An 18,698-nucleotide genomic window follows, 5' to 3' on the forward strand; every position below is an offset into this window, starting at 1 on the left:
AATATCTACTTTGATGGACGATCTCGGTCCAAAATAGCAAGACAAATACTAAGATCTCATTGTTTTACATGGAGACTCAAAGAAATCAATGGTGGTTAAATTTAAACAATAGTGGTTAGCACGTCGACACAAAGCACCGATGTGCTTACGGCAACCCAAGTTTGACTCCCAGCTTGAGGTCTTTTGCCGATCCTCATTTATCTCAGCTCCCCACACATTCCTGTCTATAAAACCTCCACTTTTCTGTCCCAATAAAGGTGAAAACCCCTACAAATGTATTATATAACAAAAAACAATCAACCCTGTGAAAAACAAATCTAGATTTTATTATATTTTGTATAACCACCAGCTAAGTAATTTACAAAAAGTACATTTTAAATGATCCAGCAAAATGAGTAACAGTGAACAGTGACCCAAATTTAAAAATTGTGATTTTGGTATCAATGGAACGAAGAGACTCTACGCTTTAAAATGAGATCTAATTCATGTCTTGAATGATTTTCAAGAAGTACCCATTTAAATTATGGTTGTCTGCTCTCTTTTTGGATGAAAATTGCAAGGAAAATATTTTTTACACATTTTATGTTATCCTACAGGGGATAAACTATTATTTTTTTACTTAAAAACCCAAAAAATTGTGTTGATTTAGCTCATTTTAAGGAAGTGGTCAGGCAGTTAGAATATATTTTTCATTACCAGAATATTTCAGTGGATAAAAGAGTAAATTTAAGTTTTTTTCTCTCAAAAACATTGACTTGTGAAATCAAATCTATCGTCTACTGTGTTTTATTCTGCTCAACTTCAGTCTGTCTGTATTGTGCAGGTTTTCCACAGTCTGCTGAAAGCTCACACTATGGAAGCACGTGCCATTGTTCGACAAGCCATGGCAATTCTCACGCCTGCAGTTCCTGCTCGAATGGAGGATGGTCACCAGATGCTCACACACTGGACCCGCAAGATCATTGTGGAGGAGGGCCACACTGTACCTCAGCTTGTGCATATACTTCACCTCATTGTACAGCATTTTAGGGTATGGATACTCAATTATCACTAAAGATGCTTCTCATAATAACATTGCTCATACTAGAGTCAATAAATATCAATTTTTGATTTGTTATATGACTGTATGGGTGGAAGATGCAGCTTGCAGTGTTTAATAAGTTCAGATTTTTGCTCAAATATTGAGAGTGAAATTTAGTTTTACTTTTTTTTTATATTTATTCATTTAGCTCTTTTATCCAAAAGAAGCAACAATATATAAACACTCCAAGTCTAAGATAGTTTGCTAGTTTATTTATTTGATTATAAATAATCAAATAAAAAATAATCAACTCAATAAATAATCAAATAAATAATAATCAAATCAATAAATTAATCAAATTATAAATAAAGCAAATAAATAAGTAATCAAATAAATAAATAAACAAACATATTTATTTGATTATTTATTTATTAGATTATTTATTAAATTTTTTATAAATATTTATTCATTTGATTTATTTATTTATTTGATTATTTGTTTATTTAATTATATATTTATTTTATTTTATTTATTTATTTTATTGTTTATTTATTGCTTGATTATTTATTCATTTATTTATTTGATTATTTGATTTATTTAAATGATTGAGCCATCATGTCTGGTGCATATAGAAAGGAATGAAGAAATTATGTGTACTACAAAATAGTTTAACCGCAATCACCTGTGAGAAGCACACTCAGAATTGCACAGTGTTTTCCAGTAACAAGAAGTGTTTTTTTTATAGTGTCAGGTGCATATGGAGAGAAATGAGTGTGTCAATCTCACTCACACTCCTAATTGTACAATGTTGTATTTTGTATTATTATGTTTTTTTTTTTGTGACATTATGTTTAGTTGTTTGTAAAGTTGAGCTTGTCTCTGCTTTCAGGTGTATTACCCAGTGAGACATCACCTTGTTCAGCACATGATCAGTGCTATGCAGAGACTGGGTTTCACCCCTAGTGTCACTATCGAGCAGAGAAAATTAGCTGTGGATCTAGCTGAGGTGGTCATTAAATGGGAGCTCCAGAGAATCAAAGACCAACAGGTCTGTCAACAGGAAATACAATAAAACAATTTAGTGTTTTTGATCAGTAAAAAATGTATTATGATCTGTATTCCAGAGGATTGTTGGATATAAATATCTTTTTTTGCAGCCTGAATCAGAGGCTGATCCAGGCAGTGTGGGCGAGGGGACTAGCGGAGCCTCTGCTGCTATGAAGAGAGGAATGTCTGTCGACTCGGCACAAGATGTAAAGAGATTTCGCACTGCCGCTGGTGCTGTCGGCACGGTGAGGAAACTTTAAACCACTCGCCACAGCCCGAGTGTGACTGCTGTAATCAGTCTCTCACACTCTAAGGCCTGATGGACTGTGCCATGTTTGAGTATATCAGTTGTATTCTGTTTGTGTGTGCAGGTTTTCGGCCGCAGTCAGTCAATACCCGGCACAGAGGCTCTACTTACTAAACCTGTGGAGAAACAGCACACAGATACTGTGGTTAACTTCCTCATCCGCATCGCCTGCCAGGTAGTTATCGCACACCTGCTTTAGTAAGTCTTAATGAAGGATCCATCCGTTTTTACACCTGCTTTGTATTTGCAGGTGAATGATAGCACTAATGTAGCAGGATCACCCGGTGAGCTGCTGTCCCGTCGCTGTGTGAACCTCATGAAGACTGCCCTCAGACCAGACATGTGGCCCGGCTCCGAGCTGAAACTACAGTGGTTTGACAAGCTCCTAATGACTGTGGTGAGCAGAGGCATCATGCCCATTCAGATTTAAAACAAAGTTTAAAATGCATCTTAGAAAAATGTAAATATGTGTTTTGATAATAATAGTGCGGGCCTAAATTGTTAGAAAACAAGAACTTCACCAGCTAAAAATGTTTTTTAGATATTTTATTTCTATTTTCTGGAAAAGTATATCAGTTGGAAATATCACTCTCCAACATTTTACCATTAACTGTAATAATCCAGCAAGATTTTTGACAACACACTCTTCACACTAAAAGCCACGGTTACACTGCACTTTTTGCCCTATACACATCCATTCATACACATTGCGAATGCGGCATACTGGAAACACAAGTTTGTGCTACAAGTTTTGCAGTTCGCTGCATTGAAAAGTTCAGGCGTTTGAGACCAATCCAATATCAAAACATGACCTCTTTACAAAGATGTAAAAAGTGGACCAATTGTTTGCTATCATTAATATATGATGAACTTGTTATATAACTTCCCTTTTCGTTGCACAGTATGACTCTCAAGTGTGACCATGGGATTAGGTCTCACAATCTTCCATATGGGAAGCCATGAAAAAAAATTAAATACTGACAAAGACTAAGGGTCCATTCACGCGGAATGTGTCTTTGCATTTAAAAATGTGAACTCTCAGCTCTTAGGGAGGTTATATAAGTTATTCTCCACTTATAACCTCTTAGGAAGGTTATAAGTTATTCTCCACTATGTTGCTGTCAGATAAAACCATTGTCATGCCAACTTGGTGCTGTAAACAGAAGCACATTGGAATGGAAAAATGTATTTTTTGTGGATGGCCCATAAATCCAGTAGAACTGTGGCCATGTTGTGGACATGTTGTTATTATTAATTTAAATACATCTGATATTTTCTTATTGAATTTTTCCTAATGACATACCACAACAAAATCTGAAAATTTTCTAATTAAAACCTTTTAGCTGGTGAAAAATACTAGTGTTCTAATTATTTTGGCCCTCACTGTTTGTTCTGTGGTTATTTTAGGAAATCAAGCACATATAATGACTATACTGTATACTGTGTAATGAGAAAAAGAAAGGATTCTATATTTACTATCTCCAGACATATTGTACAGCAGAATTTTTTTAGTTGCATTCAGTGATTAGAGTTTCCTGCTGCATTGTATGCTCCAATACATCATTCTAATTTTATTCTCAAGCCTTTCCTTCATTTACAACAGTTTACAACTGGGCTCTTATCCATTTTGCAATAGTTGCCCAAGAAGATGAGTGTTTCTGTGGGTGAATTAAAAAAATCATTAATTAAGCACCCTCTAGGTAATCTGTGTCTCATGAGCAGCTACAGGAAACAGCCTCTGATACACAAAATGTTGTTAAATACTGGGATATTATTATTATTATATATATATTTTTTATTTCCAGTTTCAGTTAATGTGCATCTATAAAATATGTGCAGGACCTACAGGTCTACTATTTTTTATATTCTAGAAGAGCAACAATACATTTTCGAAATCCAAGTATTATTACTGTTAATCTTACAAAAAGGGAAATAATAAGATTTACATAAGGGAAATCTTTCAAGATCAGCATGAAGCCTTGAGTGTCACTGTTTAGTGTCTATTGACAGCATAAGAGATGGCAGTTTAAGCTAAATTTTTATGCAGCCATTTGACTTATATTCATGTTGATTTGTATAGCGCTTTTCAAATTAATTAAGGTTTCAAAGCAGCTTACAAAAGATGCACATTATTGCATTACAGTCACAAAGAAAAGTTAAAAAGCCCTTATTATGGGTTTTTGAAAATGACCTTCCATGCAGTGTGTAACTGAAGTGAAATATCCAGCTGAGGCTTAAATCTGAAAGTGCGGTATGTTTAAAATGATTGATTCATCTATAAAAGAGTCGACTCGGAATGGTTTAAATGAATCGTCGGGGTAACAAATCTTTAGCTATGGCAGCATGACGTCCTTACGGAACTCAAGCCCAACCCATTTGTTGCACGCACAAACCCGGGAAAATTAAAACCCCTGCCCACAAGCACTCTAGATCCCTTTTGAATCATGTCACGAAGAAGCTGTTTTAAAGTGTGAAGGAAAATGTTATTTTCCCTACCTAAGGTTGAGGCTGTGAAGAGTCGGTAAGAGTCAGCATTGTAGCCTCAGCCTTGTGCAATGTTCCCTTCATGTTTCTGACGAGTGCTTCAGCAATATACACAATTACAATGGGGCATTCATCTGCTGTTTGTTAAAGGAAGGATCAGAAAAGACTTGATGTATGGGACTTTGTCAGAGCTTGACAGGAACTTTACTGTACACAGTTCATGGATCAGTTTCTTCCTCCATTTCACAAGTTTAAGTAACTTAAGTACGATTAAAATAGTTACTTTTTTGTTTTCTCTAGCTTGCAAATTATGTATTTAATTGTGTTTTGTTACTTGTACTTTATCTGGTTAACTCTTTATATTCTTATCGCGTCTAAAACCACTTTGAAAATGCAACGTGCCTTGTTTACGGATTTATATGTGTTTGTAAGCTTGCCATCTGCTGCTGTTTATAGCCACCGTCAGCTGTTCCTACACACATGTAATTTTGGTCAATTTTGGTCAAGTTTCAAAATAGTTTAGCTTTTGCCACTGTGTGGATTAATACTGAATGTGTGTGTCATTGTTAAGAATAGAGCAATGTGCTGGTGTTTAACTGCATTGCTTTAATGCACTCCTGAATGAGGCTCGCACATACACTCTGCTCTCTGACTACTTCAAAATTGTTGATAATCTGTGGTTGGCATTTCTCTATGTCTCATGCTGAACGCAGTTGACCAATCCCAATAGACTGGGTCATCAGACCAATCAGCGCAGATTAGCATCGTGCTAAGGAGTGGTTTGGGAACAAATGAATCGCTGAACAGATCATATGGGAGTCGATAGGATAATAGAAAAAATAAATGGATATTATTAGATAGTGAAAGTGTGTTTTTTGACCTTTCATGCATATCATAAATGCATAATAGGGGCTCTTTAAGGAGTTGTGTAAAAGTCAGACATTATATTTTAACGTAATTAACCTGAAGTTATATAGGTTATATAAGTACTTCAAAAAGAAGTTCTACTAAAGTTTTTCATTGGACAGGTTTTTTTTAATTTATTTATTTTTTTGTAGTACAATAGAAGATTTATCCTCTTCACAGGTTTTCTGTGTTAGTGCCATACTAATATTCCTGTGTAGGGATTGGAAATAGTTTTAACCCAAAGAATGACCAGTCTGCCAGATGAAGAAGAGCCAGAGTCAGAGATTCAAATAAATAAACTAAAGTTTACTAAAGACAGTTTGCAGTTTCATCAGCAGAAGCCAGCTTCAACAATCGCAATGAGTTCCTAAGCTGCTCTGCTTACAATCACAAATCAACAACAATTATACTCTCACATAACGTCATTAACTGCGTCACACATATAAGTGTTCTAATCTGATTGGTTAAAACACAGATAGACTAGGAAAATTTCCACGTGGGTGTGTGCGTACAATTCTGAACAATATCTTAAGCATAAACATCAGACATCCACTAGACTGTTTAGAGCTGACTCTAGACCTGTGAAATAGATCCACAATCAAATACAACACACATACTTAAAAAAATCAGTTTTTTATCCAAGGCTGAGTGTACTCTCAGCCGTTTTTTTCAAAACACATTTAGGCAGTTATATGCTTCCTACACAAAGTCTATCTTAAATAAAAAGTAGAATTACTTTAAATGAATTAACCGTAAAAATAGCAAAATCACTTTAGACATTTTAAATAGTATTAACTCGTAGAAATAACAATACGCTTATTTCACGCGGCCGCCATTTTAAAGAACCAAAGCGAGGCTGCGGTGGGAAGAAACCCGGAAGTATAGGACCAGCACTGTAAACATTCCAGTAACATGCTGTGTACTACAAACCTCCAGCTGTTGTTGAGATTTCAAAATGCAGAAATGGTGTAAACATTACTTCAATATCATTCAGTAAGTTTATTTTAAACAATTAAAAGCAATTTAGCATCAAACAAGATTACAATCTCAGTGATGCGCTTAAGTGTCCTCCTGGGCTTCAGTTCATGGCACTAATTAAACACCATGAGGACGTTTTCCTGCTTCAGTCTATGTTACCCGGTAAGTGATAAAACTGCAGTCCTCTGCAGCACACCCTATGTGTTGTCTGTAATAGTGTTGTCCACGTACTGAAGTTTTAAACCCGGCTATTTCCCGCTAATATGGAAGTGCTGCTGAGCGTGGATGACTCGACTGATCTTCACGACTTCGCGCTTCAGTCTCCGTGTATCTGTGTTTGGTTTGCACTCAGGTTACCGCTCTTCACCCAGTGCAAGCACAGATACATGGACTGGAGCGCGGAGCAGCCGTCAAGATCAGTCGAGTCATCAAGCAGATCGCTCGTCTGTCTGTGTTTGTGCTCAGTATACAGAGGTGGGTGAACTGATGACCTTCTCGACCACTCACAATCATTTCTGTTGAACACGTGAACACAATGGCAAATCAGTGCTGTTTTAAGAAAGCCATCAACATTGCCTTAAATGTTAGCGCGAAATTGCCGGTTTTTCTTTTAATTCAGTCTCGTGACAAGTCCAATAAAGTGAAAGAATCAGTTTATTAACTCTAGTTTGATAAATAGCATCTAAAACGTGTGTTTGTGAAAGAAAACGTTAGCTAACTAGTGCCATTTCCCTTAACTTAGCTGAAAATGAGCTGTAATATCCCTTATTACATTCACCATTCATTCAGAACGGACCTTCGGGTCACCCAGAAGGAGGAGAAATTATAAATTTGTGTCACTTTCTCTTCGCTGATAAGCTATATAGCCAGTTATACAACATTCCTATGTAACTCCCAATGATACTTCCGGGTTTCTTCCCACCGCAGCCTCGATTTCAGTCGAAATCAGTCTATAGAAACAGTTGTTTTTCAGTCCTCAGCCCTTTAGTTTCACTTGAGGTCTCTGTGACCTCTGACCTAGTTTGGTGGCTTTTGAAAATAGTTACAAAGAGCCATGCAAATGCACTGAACATTCTTACATAAAGCAGGCCCGGATTGGCTAATCGGGAGGTACGGGAGAATTCCCGGTGGGCCGGTCCGTTTTTTGGCCGCGAGGGCCGGTGTCCCACTCCGGCCCTGACATAAAGCGTTGTGTTAAATTATCCATTAGTTAAAATCATTTCAAAGTTAAATACTCAGTTAAATAATCAAAAAATCGTATTTAATAAAAATGAGAAACAGGATGATGAAAAAGGATAAAAGTTTATCCATGCTGAGATGGATTGGAAGGTATAAATCCGAATCCTTCACCTGTATTCTAAACTTATGCATCAACAGCCATTAGTTAAAATCAAAATATTCACGCTGAGTTGTTGTCTGGGTACAAACAGACGTTGAAGTCGTCATCCATATTCTTTTCATCTCGCTACCTTCTTCATTATTTCTAGTGCAGTTCCAAGCAGTTTTGATGCGAGCCAAATCAATATCCTCACTCTTATGAATGATTTTTCTTTCTTGAGAGTTCACTGGTGTGACTAACTCAGATGTCAGAGAGAGAACGGCTCTCAGTTAGTCAGCGTCAGCCACCTGCACCGTTATTACAGTAACCTCCCATTGCTCTCTCACTTCCTCTCTCACTCCACCTGTTATCAAGCAATGGACTTCCTGTCATTCGGGCACACCACTTTATCGATTCTTTTCAGGGCCCAGACAGTTATGCTGCTCCCTTTGCTCATGTAGGCCTGTGATTGAAATGCTCTGATATGGCGGAGAGAATTGTACTTTCTAAAGCATTTTTAAACTTGCCCTTTTACTCATCCGTGCCCCCCTGGAAAGTTCCTGCTTATTAGCTTTTATCGGAGGGTTTTCATTGTGACATGAGTCATAGTATTCATGGTTACCATTTTTCTACAGGCATTAACCAAGTGCTAGTTCAGAGCTAGTGCTATTGTTTGGACCTGGATCATCTGGCGAGTTTTGTAAAAAAAAAAAAAAAAAAAACAGTATGCTTTTTCATAGGCTAGAGAACCACTGTAGTGTCAGGTCTGACGTCACTAAATTACTCTCGTCTTTGGTGCAAACATGCAAGCCCCAAATATAAACACAACATCATTTTTTGTGTTGCTATTACGAGGTGTTTACTGAGTCTTAAGATAAAAAAAGATAAATCAATTTAGAGGGATTTAGAGACCTTAAAGTATTACAGACTTCAATGTTATTTTTTTAAGTATTAATAATCTTTGATTATACAATGTATAATTATATACAAAGATGTACCTGAATTTATTCAGTGAATATTGCAATGCTATGTAGTTTAAAAATATATAAAATTACGCCAGATTTGATGGAAATGCAGGAAGGAAACAATTATTCCAGTTAAATGTTATAATAGTTTTAGAATTTTCATTAGTTTTAGCTTATATTTTGTTTTGACTGTTTGTTTTCAAATTCAGTTAGTTTTAATTCGTTTTTAAGTTTTTGTAATTTAGTAAACAAAGATACATTTTTTTTAAACGTATCCAGAGGACACTTGAACACTTCCATCTTAGTTACCCATATTCAAATTCAAATACAACAGCCTACAAGACAGCAGGCCTAAGTAGGGATGGGTACTAAAACTCTGTACTTTATCGGTATCGGTGCTAAATTATAAAAGACCGAAGTATCAATAAGCTCTGACGTTAGCAGTTCTGCTATCGCTACTGGAGAATTGATGCGGAATAAACATTACTTACAGTAGCATTACTTAACTGACCAACTTTTTCTAATTTGTGATATTCGTTTGCACAGTTGGCAATCTCACATGAGAAATGCTTGTGTTTTCGCCAAATAGTACGAGCGGGTCAAGTATAAAAGCCTTCACAGTTCTCGGCTTTGCGCGCAAGCTCACGCACACACAGCTCATAAGCTTGCGGAGTGGCGGAGAGAATCAAACAGGTTGTTTTTGGACAGCGACACAAACGCAACAAGTTGTTTTCCTGTATAAGCAGAAACGCAATCAATCTGACTAAGCATCTTTCAAAAGTGCAATAACTGCAGAAAGATTAATGAAAAGCTTTCGATTGACTAGCTAAAGGTTCACCATTCACATCGTTATGCTAGCAGTCAATCACATAAGGTCTCTATAAATTAGTATAACAATAATAGTTAAACAGACATTCGGTTATAATGAAAACAGTATTTTTTTCCCGCAGTATCTAAATAAATCTTAAACATTACAAATCCTTTTACATTACTGTATTTGCAAATAAAGTCTAATAATAGGAAAATGTTTATTAATTTGTTTTACAATTATTAGTTTTGCTTTATTTTATATTAAAATATATATAAATAAAAATTTATTAAAATTTTGTTAATTTTTTTCAACTTGTTTTTTTTTCCACCGATAAGTGGTATTGATAAAAGTTGTAATAACGTTAAAACCTTAACGATACCCATTCCTAGGCCCTAGTACCTTACAACACAGGTGTCAATTCCAGTTCCTGGAGGGTCGCAGCTCTGCACAGTTTGCAGGCTGCTATGTACCTTGTGTTTGGCTCACTGAATCACGTATGCGCAGTATTATCGGTTCACCACTTCTCAAATATGATCTCTTTGTACTATTTTAATAACTGGATAACTCAGTAGTCAGTATATATTGGTTTATTTTGAGTCAGAGGGGGGTATTAGGGGTGTTAAAAAGTAAGTAGTTTGTTGATAAGTGCTTAATGTTATTGGAGACACACATCATTTTAAGTAATTCAGTTTGATCTGGTTAACTAGTTCAAATGGTTTATTTAAAGATCCGGTTGAAAAGAGTGATTCATTCGCGATCAGGATGACACATACGAAAATAAAGCTCATTAAAGGGCACTAATGTGTTTAATTAAGACTTTTAAGTCTCTGCTCAGTTCGTATTTAATGCGGTCACTGTGCTGCTGTCATGTGTACTTGTTGTTTTTGTCGTGGGAGCAACAATGAGGATGACTGGAGAAGAATCGGTTGATCTGGCCAATGGCGTCAGATTACAGACTCTGAGGTGCTGTACAGGTCAAACACATGGCTGCGCGAAGTAAACAGATTTACTTCTAAAAGGCTTAAAGTAGGCTTATGTATTGAATACATTTACAAATACAAAAACAAAGGACACTTGATCTATAATTTTAGTTAGTTTCAGTTAGTTTTGTATGTACACAATACCGTTTGTTAGTTCTAGTAAAAAAAAAACCCTCTTTATTTTCATTTCAGTTAACAAAAGTTATTTAAAATTTGACTTTTCGTTTTTCTTTCCTTAACTGTAATAACCTTGTTCCAACTGTAGACGCCACCTATTGGAAGAGACTGAATTTCATTCAGTATATCTACTGTTTTAGTTAAGTGTAGTCATGTTTTATGAATTTCAAAACTTTCTTGATATGTTTTAAATCTACAATCTGCATTTCTATGGAATAGAGTTTTCCTAAACATGAGAATGTTTTATTAAAATTATAAAATATTTTTAGAAATCTTGATTCTTTCATTTAAAAGAATTGATTTTTAAAAATAATCATTGTTTACAGCTGTACAGCACTTTTAGTCTGTCTTGTGCTCTCGTTTCAAGCAGCCAGTGAAAATGACATTTACCACACTACCATAACTTCTATCTTTATTTTCAGAGTGGGTCAATGACACTTCCTGTGGCATGAGTTTGACAAACAGGTCACTCATCATTGGTGGCCCAGAGCCCTGTTGAGGAAGTGAGGTGCTATTTCAGCTCTCTTATCCAAACTAATGACCAGAGCCACAAATCCGAGGGGCTTTTATCATCTCATTGTGCCGTCTTGTCAGTGATTAAATAACAGACTGCGAGGACGAGCTCAGCATTGTGGATGTGTAGCATCAGTCCCTCGGCCCTTGGGGAGCAGACCTTTGTTGTCAATATTCAGTGGCCCCTCAAAATCTAATTAGCACAGGTTTTTACTCATTGTGCCAAGGCGGAATATTACTTGACTGATATAAGAGGTGAATGTAGTTGTCAATTAATTTTAACTGGTGTGACACAAAAAGTTTTAGCAGTGCAGAGCCTCTATTTAGCCAACACAACTTTTTCTTACTTTTTTAGTACAAAGAAACGTCTGTGTGATGTGTTATCAGAATATTACAGTGTGAATCACACTGCTAAGAATGGCTGTTTGATAAATATATGAATATGTGTTGTGCTTTTGTCTCTCAATAACAAAATAAATGAGCGCAGAGAGAGCGACTTCCGGTGACCTCAGTCTAACAGGTGGGAGTGTCGAGCCACCCGAAAAAGTTGGGAATCCTTCAACTTTTTGCAAATGAAGAGTGACTTTCTTGAGCAACAGCCAATACAAGCACCAGTATAGCTCATGTGATCCTCTCTCAGCTCGCCCAGAATGTTGTATATACCTACACAGATCCCCAGTGGTAAAGATATCATGGGTGCAAATCCCTCTCTCTCTCATTGAGTAATTAAGCTGCTGTGAGAGCTGGAGATGAGCAAAATATTTGAATGGTCTTGTGTGTATTTAGATCTTTTGGCAATATTGCAAGTTCACTAAAAGCTGACTAGATTTTTTTAGAAAAAAAATTAAAACTTAAAAATGTTTTTTTTTTATGTAAAGATTTAATAATATAACTTCTTGTAATATACTTATTGCAATAAACAGTACTTAATAGGCATATTTCCTTTTAGTGAAGGAGTATTAGATTTCTAGGTGTGCATTTTAACTTCTTATGTCTGAAATATGTGCTCCAAACTTGAGACATGTTGACTTCTTCCTTCATCATTTGCAATGTTTCCAAACCGCATTGTTTGTAGTTTTTCTTACCGATTTTTAAATCTGTTATTATTTTCTGTGGCGGTTCATTTTGCACTGGCGATACATTGGTAAATAAGAGATTATTAAAATGAGGGCACAATAAAAATTATAAGGTACTAAAGTAAAATGAATGAATTATTTTCTGTAAAGCTGCCTCTGGCCATGACATGTCCACACTAAATGGTTATAAGACAAGTTTAAGGTATTATGCAGCATGCCTTATTTATTGTCTTAGGTAAGAAGAGATCTCCTCTGAAGGTTTATATTTAGAGGGAAAATGTGCTTAATGCTTTATAAAGAGAATCGGTACTCAGTATCAGCCAATAACAATTGCGAGGATTCGGTACCCAGTGGCAAAAATCCCGATTGAAGCATCGCTACTTAACCCTCTTCTGCACGGCGTGACCATATTGTAACATGATACTCATGTTCATTTCCCCGCCACTGTTTCTTTAGGACCAACATATTATTTTTTTTGTTGGAAAGAGAACACCTTAGAGTAGCCATTGATGTGCTTTGGTTAAGTCACATGACATTCAGTGTTTTTCTGTAGTGCAATTTCTGACAGACTTGCGTTTTTGTGTGTAGTTGCTAAATGCAAACGTAAAATAAAAACCAAGGATCAAATTATTTTAGATTCTCAAAAAAAAATAAAAAATAAAATAAATAAATAAATAATATATATATATATATATATATATATATATATATATATATATATATATATATATATATATATATATATATATATATATATATATAAATACTGTGCAATAGTGGAACATGCAATATTGCAATGGCTAGGCTAGCTAGCAAGGTCAGCTATGAACTTTTAAGTTGTAACAATAACAACATGAATGCTAGTAATATAATGTTGATTAGTCATATGTTAATGACATATGCATAATGGATAAAATTTACTTTTATTGGCAATACTACTTTTGAATAGATATCAATACAGGGATCAGTGTATTAGTGAGTACCACCATGTTCTATGGTAATTTAAAGAAGTAAAGGACAGAACTGGCTCTTCCAGCAGATGAAAGTGAGGATGAGATGGGTTTTAGTAACCATAAGAAGGATGCAGACTTAACATTTGATAGAGACAGTTCAGGTAAGTTAGCTCAGATGCAGATAAGACAGCCGTAGTATAATATATATAAACATTGTTAGCTAATAGCTACATTATTCTGATGCATCTGGATATACTAGACTTGTTATTTATTTGTTATAATATTTACTGGAGAAAATATTTATATTTACTGTATGTTTTATATGTGATAATACAATATAAGATTGTTATCCATAATTTAGCAAAAGAGAATAGAATAAATGAAAGCTATTGGAATTTGAGTTGTGGTAAAGTATGTATAAAGTGTCATTTATAAGTTCTGTGTTAAAGCTCATAATACTGCAACACCAATTAAATTATTTCAAACAAAAAAAATATTAATTATAAGGAAAGTTTTAAATGTAAAATTTCTCAGGTAGATCCACTGTTGGATGTTGCTGCCATATGGCAACATTTCATAAAGTACCTTAAAAAAAATAAAAAAAAAATAAAATAAAAAATAATAATATATATATATATATATATATATATATATATATATATATATATATATATATATATATATATATATATATATATATATGTATATATGTATGTATATATATATGTATGTATATATATATATATATATATATATATATATATATATGTATATATATGTATATATGTATGTATATATATATGTATGTATATATATATATATATATATATATGTATATATGTGTATATATATATATATATATATATATATATATATATATATATATATATATATGTATATATGTATATATGTATGTATATATATATGTATGTATATATATATATATATATATATATATATATATATATATATATATATATATATATATATATATATATTATATTTTTATGTTTTTTTACAGGTTTATCATAATGCATGCGGTAGAGTGTTAATACTATAAAAAAACTAAATTTTTTTCATTTTAAAATAAATATTTTGCAACATATAAACATTGCTTCAAGTGCTAATTAAAGGGAATATATGGTAAAGATGCTACCATTAAATTAGAAGCTTTTCATCTAGCATTGGCAGCATTTCAATTAGATTACATCTTTCTATTTTTAAAATTCTGATCTTTTGAAATTTCTACTCGTCAAAGAATTCTGAAGAAAATGCATCCCATTTTCTAAAGGAAAAAGTTAAGCTATCCAAATGTTTTCAACATTAATAGTAAGAGAAGTACAAAATCAGCATATAATGATTTCAGAAGGATCATGTGACAGAGCGATGACTGCTGAAATGACTTTTAAAATGTATTAAAGTAATTCTAAAAGACTAAAACTGTCACTTTAAATTTCGATCAATGCTTAGAAAGCATAATAGCATCTATAAAAAAACATTAGAAAAAATTAAACCTTACTCAAACCTTTGAATGATCATTCACCTGTACCTAATAAATAAGCTCATTCTCTTTTGATTTCAGGAGCAGCCAAACCAGGCGAACTTCTCCAACATCTGCACAGGGCTGGAGATTCTCAGCTTTCTTCTGTCTGTGCTCCAGCCTCCAGCCATCCTCTCTCACTTCAAGCCCCTGCAGCGGGGTATTGCAGCATGCATGACCTGTGGAAACACCAAAGTGTTAAGGGCAGTCCATTCCCTCCTGTCCAGGCTCATGAGCACCTTCCCCACTGAACCCAGTGAGTAGATCAAACTCTGACTGCTCGTTTCTTGTGTTAGAGACTTGAGCGCAGCTGTGGATGTGTGTGGTAAACAATAACAGCATCACTTCAGAAAGGAGACCAATATCATTATTTGAGTGCAAGATACAATCCTGGCAGTCTACAGTCCAGTGGTATGGTCACAAGCTGTTAACAGGCACACTAATTTGGTGAATCTTATGCTGATTAACTTTAGATAATGTTATGATTATCGATAACAGGATGTGATGTCACTGTTATTATTATTATTATTATTATTATTATTATTATTATTATGCATGTCTGTTCAAACACATGCCCAAAAACCAGTGTCCACTTTCGCTCCACTTCAAATCGCATGTGCAGAATCTGTTTGAGAAACAGCATCTATTTATCACTATAGAGTACGTCTGACAGTCACGCACCGCTACATGAACTGACTGTTTTGAGGATTGCATAGGAGGGGCAATGATGCCTGTAATAGAAAGGAAGAGAATCATCTGTTTTAATATTTATTTCAAGTGTTTTCATGACTAAATAAAATTAAAGCACAGGGCAGATTCACATTTGAGGAAGGGGCATCCCCTGGTTTTTTGTCAGTATGGGTTGCACAAAAGAAGGATCGGCTCTTTAATGTTTGTTGCCACCCTTCATAGAAAGATTAAAAACACAGGAGAATCCTGGGTAAAAAGGAGTGTTGACATGTATGGTAATTGTAATTAGTTGTTTTCTAGAAATATATAGATATTAAAATCTAAAACGTATATAAATGTATGTATGTATGTGGGTGGGGGATATGGCTCAAAATCTCGATTAATTGAATATTTTATCTTGTATATGATTAATAAATTATTTATTTATTTATTTATTACACTCATAGTTCATAGACAAATTTTGTAAGTAAATGTGCTCACATATTACAAGTGAGAGATTTTTGCATTACTTGATTTAAAAATAATTAAAGGAAACTACCTACTATCTATTTTTTTATTAAACATCAACATTAAACAACTGAAATTAAAACATACGTTGCCTAAAACCATTAGAAACTATTTTCTTATAAACAAGTGAAAACAGCTTGCTTTTTTGGAAACAAAATGAATTATTTTCAATGTTTTTCATATTAAAAGTACAAAATAAGCAGTATCTCTTCATAAAATACATAAAATAACTTTGTATAATAATTTTTTTAAAACAGTGCACTTTTATCTTCTGTAAACAATTTTTTTAATGTAAATAATAATTTTATTGTAATGGAAAATCACTGGCATCTCTGGCGCAGCTTCCAATAGTCGCCAGTGTAGTGCAAAGTAAGGCTCAAGAATAGGTTCATTATTCTTCTTGACCAGAGATCAGGTGTTGCTGCAAAGTGGCCAACAGGCTCGTTGCTCTCTCAAAGCTCTAGGCCTCACCCGCACTTGTTAATGATACCAAGCCGACAAATCACAAAGCTTGCCCTGCATTACATTTTGTGAGGTGCGCATCAGCATCGGAGTCAGCCATTGCAAGGGGTATGCGACCGCATGAAGACTACACTAGACCATATCATGCGCTCGATGCAGAAATATAAACAGGAGTCACGTGACTCCACATGCAGTTGGAAAAGTAATTGAAAAGATTTCCCTGCAAAAAAATTTGATCCATTATAGATTCTGAATGCCGATTCTCACACACACACACACACACACACACACACACACACACACACACACACACACACACACACACACACACACACACACACACACACACACACACTGCATTCAAAATGATTGACCACCATGCAGAATTTGAATACTTTAAATGTTATCCAAGGGCTGTTTAACTGAGGCATTCATTCTTCTTCAACACATTTTTAAGCATCATTGTTTTAAAAAAAAATCTTTCATTTTATATTTACATCATTTCACTTGGTGAGTCCTTGATTCCTCAGCCTTCCACATTTCTGTTATTGGTGGTCTTTGTATTCTTATCCTCCCAGTCTATTTTTTTAAACTGTGGTAACTAAATACATGAAGTTATTTTCTTTCTCTATTTATCTATTTTTTTTTCTTTAGGCACTTCCTCGGTGGCTTCCAAGTATGAGGAGCTGGAGTGTTTATACGCTGCTGTAGGGAAAGTCATTTACGAAGGCCTCACCAACTATGAAAAAGCCAGCAGCGCTAACCCAACTCAATTGTTCGGTGAGAATTTAATATCTCTACTACCTAACCAAAGGGAGTTGTTCTGGAAGATTGTTCCTCAGCACTAAATATATCTTAGGTTTGGATTTTTTATACACTTGTCATTGGATGCATGCTTAATAGGTATAATTCTGTTTTTGCGATTGGGTTTTGCTTGAGGTCTGCCTTGACACAATCTGTATTGCATAAAAGTGACTTTGTACATTATTGCTCAGAAGTTTGTAGGATTAAAAACAAATAGTAATACTAATACTAAAACTATTCAACTATAATTGGAATCAAGGCAAGTTTATGCCATCACAGAGTAAAAATACAATCTTTTCTAAATATTACTGAATCTTACCAGCTCCATTTCTGATGTGTGATGTCTTTTATGAAGAAACACTTAGCTGTTTCACAATTTACAGCTTATCTTTAATTATTTCATAATTGAAAAGAGCAAACTCGATTGGATAACATTCTAAAAATACGAGTGTTTTATTTCAGCCTAAAATGGCACAGTTGTTCAATAAATGCATCCTGATTCCGCTCTGGCAGTGCTCTAGAGTTACATTCACCACTGATGCACTGTTTGTGTCTCCATCGAGGGTGACTTTTTACATTCATCTTTCCTCCCCAGAGCTGTGATCTAAGAAATGCATTACTCATACATTTTTTTTTGTCCCCATCTATACCCGGCAACTCGGTTAAATTTCTTCAGAAACGTCCTTGTAATACAACTACAGGGACAAAAGAGCTGCACCCAAAGTCATTAGCGGGCGCATGTCGCTAGCTGTGTCTGACGGTGTTGCGAGGGCAGCAGGGCGTCATGTTACCGGCTTTTCTCCTCTTTGCTTCCAGGAACGCTGATGATCCTGAAGTCGGCCTGCAGCAACAACTCCAGCTACATCGACCGGCTCATTTCCGTCTTCATGCGCTCCCTGCAGAAGATGGTGAGAGAGCACCTGAGCCCGCAACCCAACCCTGGAGCCGCTGAAACCAGCACAGGTGATCATTCCTTAGATCAGGGTTTCTTAATGTTCCAATCTAAACTTTTATTAAGGTCAAAGGTCTGAAACAATTAATATTACATAACTTGTTTTTAATAAACAATTATAACATGCATCACAAGTCAAATTTCCTTTAAATAAAGTGGCATTTGCATTCAAAACACTTTAAATACAATGCAAATGTGGCAAAACCA

The 18,698-nt window shown here is 34.9% G+C and overlaps 1 protein-coding gene across 6 annotated transcripts in view; it reads left to right on the forward strand.

The window, feature by feature from the left end:
- trrap (transformation/transcription domain-associated protein) overlaps positions 1–18,698 on the forward strand; it is a 185,959-nt gene that overhangs the window by 83,277 nt on the left and 83,984 nt on the right. For all 6 annotated transcript variants that reach the window (XM_087275128.1, XM_087275130.1, XM_087275129.1 and 3 more), the window contains 8 exon segments: positions 824–1,030; positions 1,911–2,069; positions 2,179–2,313; positions 2,440–2,550; positions 2,626–2,772; positions 15,119–15,332; positions 17,390–17,515; positions 18,356–18,502. In XM_087275128.1, coding sequence (XP_087131254.1) covers positions 824–1,030; positions 1,911–2,069; positions 2,179–2,313; positions 2,440–2,550; positions 2,626–2,772; positions 15,119–15,332; positions 17,390–17,515; positions 18,356–18,502 — 1,246 coding nt within the window.

The sequence above is a fragment of the Danio rerio genome, chromosome 12, assembly GCF_052040795.2.
Source record: "Danio rerio strain M-AB ecotype USA chromosome 12, GRCz13ab, whole genome shotgun sequence".
In the NCBI taxonomy this organism is placed as follows: Eukaryota; Metazoa; Chordata; class Actinopteri; order Cypriniformes; family Danionidae; genus Danio; species Danio rerio.